Source organism: Bison bison, unplaced genomic scaffold (genome assembly GCF_000754665.1).
Source record: "Bison bison bison isolate TAMUID 2011002044 unplaced genomic scaffold, Bison_UMD1.0 scf7180017864053, whole genome shotgun sequence".
Classification (NCBI taxonomy): Eukaryota; Metazoa; Chordata; class Mammalia; order Artiodactyla; family Bovidae; genus Bison; species Bison bison.
This window is the reverse complement of record NW_011494625.1, coordinates 2,564,221-2,570,926: the sequence shown is the minus strand read 5'-3', so window position 1 is coordinate 2,570,926 and position 6,706 is coordinate 2,564,221. Positions and strand designations below refer to the sequence as shown.

Genomic DNA, 6,706 nt, shown 5'->3' with positions numbered 1-6,706 from the left:
GGTGTTGTCATTTGCATATCTGAGGTTATTGATATTTCTCCTGGCAACCTTGATTCCAGCTTGTGCTTCATCCAGCCCAGCATTTCTCCTGGTGTGTTCTGCATGTGAGTTAAATAAGCAGGGTGACAATATACAGCCTTGATGTATTCCTTTCCCAATTTGGAACCAGTCCGTTGTTCCACTTCCGGTTCTAACTGTTGCTTCTTGATCTGCATACAGATTTCTCAGGAGGCGGTAAGGTGGTCTGGTATTCCTATCTCTTTAAGAAGTTCATTGTGATCTACACAGTCAGAGGCTTTAGCATTGTCAGTGAAGCAGAAGTAGAAACTTCATGCTGCTTTACAGTTACAACCCTGCCCAGCTTTGAGCTCTCAGCATTTTGAAAGCTTCTAATGACTTGACTTGGATATTCATTTTAATAGAAATACGAACCCCTAGATAAGAACTGAATAATAGATACCCACGTGTCTGTAGGACCGTAATGTCTCAGTGATCATGTCTTTACCTCTGCTTGCTTTGGCTGGAGACCACAAATGTGCTGGCCTAAAAGAAAATGAGATATCTGGAATGGTGTGGTTTGGTGGTTAGTAATTAGCTATATACTGGTGTCTGCTCAGGTACTGGAGAAGCGCCTTTTTAAAAGCCACTGCAGTGGCACCCCACTCCAGTACTCTTGCCTGGAAAATCCCATGGACAGAGAAGCCTGGTGGGCTGAAGTCCATGGGGTCGCAAAGAGTCGGTGGGGCACGACTGAGCGACTTCACTTTCACTTTTCACTTTCATGCATTGGAGAAGGAAATGGCAACCCACTCCAGTGTTCTTGCCTGGAGAATCCCAGGGACAGAGGAGCCTAGTGGGCTGCTGTCTATGGGGTCGCACAGAGTCGGACACGACTGAAGCGACTTAGCAGCAGCAGCAGCTTGTCCCTTCACCGTTTCTGTCCCAAACGCAGTCCTGTGAATTACGTTCTTAAAGGCGCAGCCCACGTTTGCCCTGTGGTTTTCCTCTGAGGACTTTGATCCGTCCAGATTTCCCTCTTGTCACTTTTTTTCTTTTTTAAGCTCTTCAGAGTTTCACCTTCCTTCCCAGATTGCCTTACTGCTGCTGTGCATAAAGGGTGGCCGGGCCGCCTGCTGTCTGCTTTGTCCCCTGTGTGCCTCGGTGCCACTCGCTGCTGTGTTCTGCCAGCCATCTCGGGTCTCCTCTCCACGAACCCAACAGGGTGCTGGTTTGGGGCGGCCCATCCTTCAGTTTGCTCTGTTGGGTTGGGTTTGAGGGCAGCAGAGGACAGGTTTGGGAGGGGGGGCTGGTTGTCACCTGGTTGCCCTGGAGCATCAGTCCTACACCACTTGCCAAGGGGCCTCTTGCCCCTCGACACAGCAGCATCCCCCGGAGGGGGGAGTGGCAGAAGGTTCCAGGCAGAAGCCGTGATGGGCTCCATGGTGCCTCGACACACATCCGTGGTGACTCTTGTTCCGTCTCCCCCATCAGACTCCAGAGCCCGCGGTAGAGCCGCCCCGCACTCCGGAGCTCAAGCAAGGCCTGTACGAGCTCTCTGCTGGCAACTTCGAGCTGCACGTGGCGCAAGGTAGGCGGGCGGGCCGCAACCCTGGGGGCGGGGCGTGCCTGGGGTCCTACCTCCCAGGTGGCCAGGGCTTCTCTCCCAGCTTGAGGGCTCGGGGCCACTGCATGGGTGGCGTTTGTCCAGGGCTTCTCTCGTGCAGCCCCGCCGACACCTGTGTCTAGCGCTGTTTCTCTTGGAGATGACACCTCTCCATCCGATGGAGAGGCCGGTTCTGGTGCCAGGCTGAAGCCTCGGGTGTGCGGAGCACATGCGTCAGGACTGGGCGCTCTCACCTAACTTGTGCACGGGCTGGACTCGCACCCCTGGATGATGTGATGTTTCTTTAGTTAGCCTTAATCACGTGCTTACTGACCTGAGGCAGAAGCAAAGGTTTCTCGTAACTGTTTAAAGCAGAATTTAGTTGGGACCGTTATAACACAAATCAGGATACGTGTTCTTCACCCATAAACTACTTTTTTGATACCACATCTTAGTCTCCTGGGACTTCCCTGGTGGCTCAGACGGTAAAGCGTCTGCGTACAATGCGAGAGGCCTGGGTTCAATCCCTGGGTCGGGAAGATCTCCTGGAGAAGGAAATGGCAACCCACTCCAGTATTTTTGCCAGGAAAATTCCATGGACTGAGGAGCCTGGTAGGCTACAGTCTATGGGGTCACAAAGAGTTGGACACGACTGAGCGACTTCACTTTCACTTTCACTTTCTTAGTCTCCTAAATGTCAGAGTGACCCAAGTACAGTTTCTTAATAACGTATGTAAGACCTCCCTTCACAAGCTCAGAAGCGTGGGCTCAACAGTGAAGGGCTTGAAAGTGAATCCAGCCACCAGGCTGACCTCTGCTCTCAGATGCTGCCCTGGAGAGAGATCCTCCGTGTGACTGAGGCAGGACCGTTCTGAAAAAGGGCTTAAAATTGTGTCTGGCCTTGTGGGTCCTGCCTGCTGGGAGTGAAAACCCACCCCCTCCAAGGCTGGAATCACTTGTGATGCCTGCAGCCATGTTCGATTTTTAATTAAAGGTCATTATTGGTACCGATGCTCTGGGAGTGGACCTTCAGGGTTTCTGTTCTCCGGGAGTCACTTTGAGGCGTGCTGGGACTCCCCGCAGGACGTGTTACCAAAACCACCCAAAGCCCAGCCCTACCCCCTGAGCGGGTCACCTGCCGAGGGGCCGAGTCCGCAGGTCTGCTGGGAAAGCGGTGCCCCACCCACCCTGACCCCGCTCCCCTTGAGGCGCCAGGAAGTCCTGGACCCGCTGTCTCCACCTCACAGCTCGGGGCGGTGACGGGCCTGTCTGGGGAGACATGGTTCCAGCCTTGCAGACCAGCTGCTAACATATATATGTATATATATATGTATATATTTGTTTTTGTTTTACTTTAAAGAACTGAGGTATAGTTGATACGAAACATTGACTGTCGAAGCAAGTTCCCCCCAGGTCCCTCCGACGCCTCACTGCTGTGCTGACCAGGTGCCCCCTGGGCGTCGCCACGGGAGCCTGACTTGGAGCCTGGGTCCCCGTCAGGGCTGCTGGTTGCTTCTCTCCCTGCCTGCAGCCTGACGCCTTTCTTTGCCCTAGGCTGGTCGAGGTCGAAGAGCCGAGATAAAAGTCTTCAGTGTCTCAGTCATGATGTGGTTTACTTCCTAGCCAAGAGAGTGATACTCGAGTTTTTGGGTTTTTTTTTTTAATCTTCTATTTTATCGTGAAATAAAAGCTGGATACAGAAAGCAGTGTAGGGGCAGTGAATGGTCGTAAAGCACTCACCCTGTAGCCACTGTCCAGCTCACGTCCCCGCTCCTCTCCCACCCGCTTCCTTCTGTCCCCCGAAGAGCCCTGCCTGACCGGGCGGAAACCACCGCTTACTTTCCTGTCCGGTTCGTCACTCGAGTGTGCCCTCCGGCACAGTAGTTGAGGCTGGTCTCTCTCCTTTTTTAAATCTCTCTCTCCTAAGTCTCTTTCAGTCTCTCTGTTCCCTCAGCATCTCTTTCTCCCTTGCTTCTGTTTGCCAAGCACACAGACCTGCACATTTCCCGCAGTGGGGACTCGTCGTGTTCCCAGGGTGTGGAATACAGCCTCTCTGTCCCTGGGCCCTCATGTCTCTATTCCATGTGAGCTGGCAGTTGGCTCTAGGGCTGTTTTCGCTCCGTGTTTGATGTTTTGAGGGGTGTGAGCATGGCTGCATGGCTGGGCAGTCTCTCTCTGATGTCAGCAGCCTCGCCCATCACTGCGCAGAATCCGTAATTCACCAGAGATGCCAGCCAGCACCACTGCTGAAATGACAGCGTCCCTTCTTCATTTTTTTTCAGCAAGAGGTAACTGGCCCTTGTTTATCACTCCGTTATCCAGAGTGCAGTTCATCTCAGGAAAGACAGGCTGTAAAGTGCCCGCTTCTTCCCCTTTTTTGCCAGTTTTCCAAATAATGAGTTGGTTCCCTGGTGTCCTTCAAAGGTGACAAATTCCTTTCTAAGGATTGCCACGAATTCAGGGATAGAGACATATTTGATGGGGAGTCACTTCTTACCGGCTGAAGGGTTCATCCTGAGCTGAGCTTTGCAGGAAGACGGAGCTGAGATGCGCCCATTCTGTCCGTGTGGGTGGCTGTGAATCACTCTGTCCCCCTCCCTGCCTTCTCCCCCCGAAGGAGACCACTTCATCAAGTTCTTCGCCCCGTGGTGTGGTCACTGCAAAGCTCTGGCTCCGACCTGGGAGCAGCTGGCTCTGGGCCTTGAACATTCCGAAACTGTCAAGATTGGCAAGGTGAGTGAGCACCCTGTTGAACTGGAAATAGACCATCTTTGGCTGGATTAATTAGCCCAGTAGCCCATTATTAATTCTGTGCGTGTAGTCGCAAACTTGATTTATTAATTCCATTTAATGTGCCACTTGATAATTCATTTCACCTTCACAGATGGCAACCTGGTTTCGAGAGTGCTGACTTTTCCACATTCTAGAGATTAAAATTAGGGCTTTGGCTCCTTGGTTGATTTTGAAGCCATGGCCTGTTAAGAGGCCTTTCTGCCAAGACCTGGGACAGAGCCGTAGAGAACATTCACTGGATGCCCTCAGAGACCAGCCACACTGGGTCTCAGCCAGGAGCTGGTTCCTAAAGGACCTCGGCTTCATGCCCACACAGGGTACAAAAGACCCACCCGAAGTGAGCCCCACCTGCTCACCCTGCTGCCTGGAATCCTTTCCTACTTCACGTGGGGAAGCCAGAAGTGGTGCCTAACCACTGGGTTTTCTAGAAATATCTAGGGTAGCTTCTGGATCTTCAAGCACTTTGTAATCTCATCCGTCCCCCATCACCCACCAGACACCCCTGCCTGCATCGCTTTTTATCAAAGCCTCCTCCTCTGCTTTGCCGGGGACTGATTCGTATACAGACTCAGCGCCGTGTGTCCAGTAGTTAATAAGAGGCTCTGCCCAGCACAGGGAGATGCCAAAAGCACAAGCCTGGGGTTCAGACAGACGTGGCCAGCCACCTCAAGCAGTTCTGCACCCCCGTCTCCCGCTCTGCAAAACCAGGACGAGATCTGACTGAAGTGGGTGGCAGTGAAGCGCTGAGCGCAGACCTGGGCTCGGAGCAAAGGCCTCGGAAGTTAGAGTGTCGTTAAAGGAATTTTTCACTGTTGCCTGTTAAAGACTTAGAGTTTTTGTTTGTTTGTTTGTTTGTTTTTCAGTTTTGTCTTTTTATTATAGTCCAAATACTCCTATTTAAAACTGATGACTTTTTTCCACTTTATCTTAAAACTCTGTAAGCTTGAACCTGAGAAGACATTTTTCCCATCCGAGTACTAACCTGGCCCTACCCTGCTTAGCTTTCGAGATCAGATGAGATAGAGCGTGTTGAGGGTGGTCTGGCTGTAGACCTGAGAAGACGTTTCTCAGCTCACCTTGTGACTGGCTGGGGGGGTGGGGGGGGGGGTCTCTGTCCCTAGCAGCAGGCCATCTCCTCTCCAGCTGTCAGGGTAGGGTCCCTTTTTCCACCTGTTAACCTGCTCAGGGTAAATGATCACTTCCTAAAAGCTGGTGTTTTTAAATGAGTGAAAATAAATCACATCTCTGAAGTACATCTTGTTCCCCTGCCCCCTCCACTCAGGGGCAGCTGAGCAGTTCTTGGGAAAGGTCTCTCCAGAATCTGCAGACACTGCAGAGACTCTGCCCATGGGGGACTTGAGTAGTTTTCTTTCTGAAAAAAGTGCTGAGTGTCCGACAGACAGTTGGTAGTTGGTCAGGAAGGCCCCTCAGAGAAACTGACTGGGTGTGCGGTCTCTCTCTCCAGGTGGACTGCACGCAGCACTATGAACTCTGCTCAGGAAACCAGGTCCGAGGTTATCCTACGCTCCTCTGGTTCCGAGATGGCAAAAAGGTGCGTCTTTGGGTCTCCGTGTGGAGATAGGAGGTGTGTCTGTGCCCCAGCTGAGCTGTCAAGTGGGTTAACAGGGCACAGCAACCCACCCCAGTGTTCTAGCCTGGAGAATCCCCACGGACCGAGGAGCCTGGTGGGCTGCAGTCCATGCAGCCGCAAAGAGTCGGACATGACTGAGTGACTGAGCTCAGCACAGCTGCCAGCACAAGTGGTTTGGGCTCTGATTTAAAGGAACACATGTCACGGGACGAGAGGTTCTTGGTCTTCCCTGGTGAGATCTGGTGGTTGAGAGGAACCGTCAGCTGTTGACACACAGCGTTGCAGGCTCAGGTTATCTTTAGAACAAGCTGGATCCACGGTCCTGTTCCACTGCTCTGGCCCTGACCTTTGAGGGAGTCAGCGTCCGCTCCATCCCTGGCCGATGGACCGCGCCCAGACCTGGTGACCCTTGGTTCCCCAGAAGAAAGGCCCTGTCAGACTCTGCTTAGAGCAGATCATTTATGCTTCGCCTTGACATGGGAGCAGGGACGCCACTGGCCAGGACCCCCAGAGGGAGCCGCCGGAAGGCAGGGGCCCCGGGCGGGCAGGGGAGGGCCCACAGCGCTGATGTGTGCCTGTGCCCCGACAGGTGGACCAGTACAAGGGAAAGCGGGATCTGGACTCGCTGAGGGAATATGTGCAGTCGCAGCTGCAGAGCGCGGGGCGTGCCACCCCAGAGCCCACCCAGCCCTCGGAGGCCCCGGCGCTGGCCGCCGAGC

At 53.2% G+C, this 6,706-nt stretch overlaps 1 protein-coding gene across 1 annotated transcript in view; it reads left to right on the top strand.

Annotated features, from left to right (window-relative positions):
- Positions 1-6,706, top strand: part of TXNDC5 (thioredoxin domain containing 5 (endoplasmic reticulum)) — a gene marked incomplete at its 5' end in the record, with an annotated part of 23,285 nt that overhangs the window by 10,865 nt on the left and 5,714 nt on the right. Inside the window, 4 exons of the mRNA XM_010835885.1 lie at positions 1,492-1,588; positions 4,221-4,336; positions 5,862-5,948; positions 6,577-6,706. The exon at positions 6,577-6,706 is cut by the window's right edge and continues 1 nt beyond it. Coding sequence (XP_010834187.1) covers positions 1,492-1,588; positions 4,221-4,336; positions 5,862-5,948; positions 6,577-6,706 — 430 coding nt within the window. The remainder of the gene's footprint in view (positions 1-1,491; positions 1,589-4,220; positions 4,337-5,861; positions 5,949-6,576) is intronic.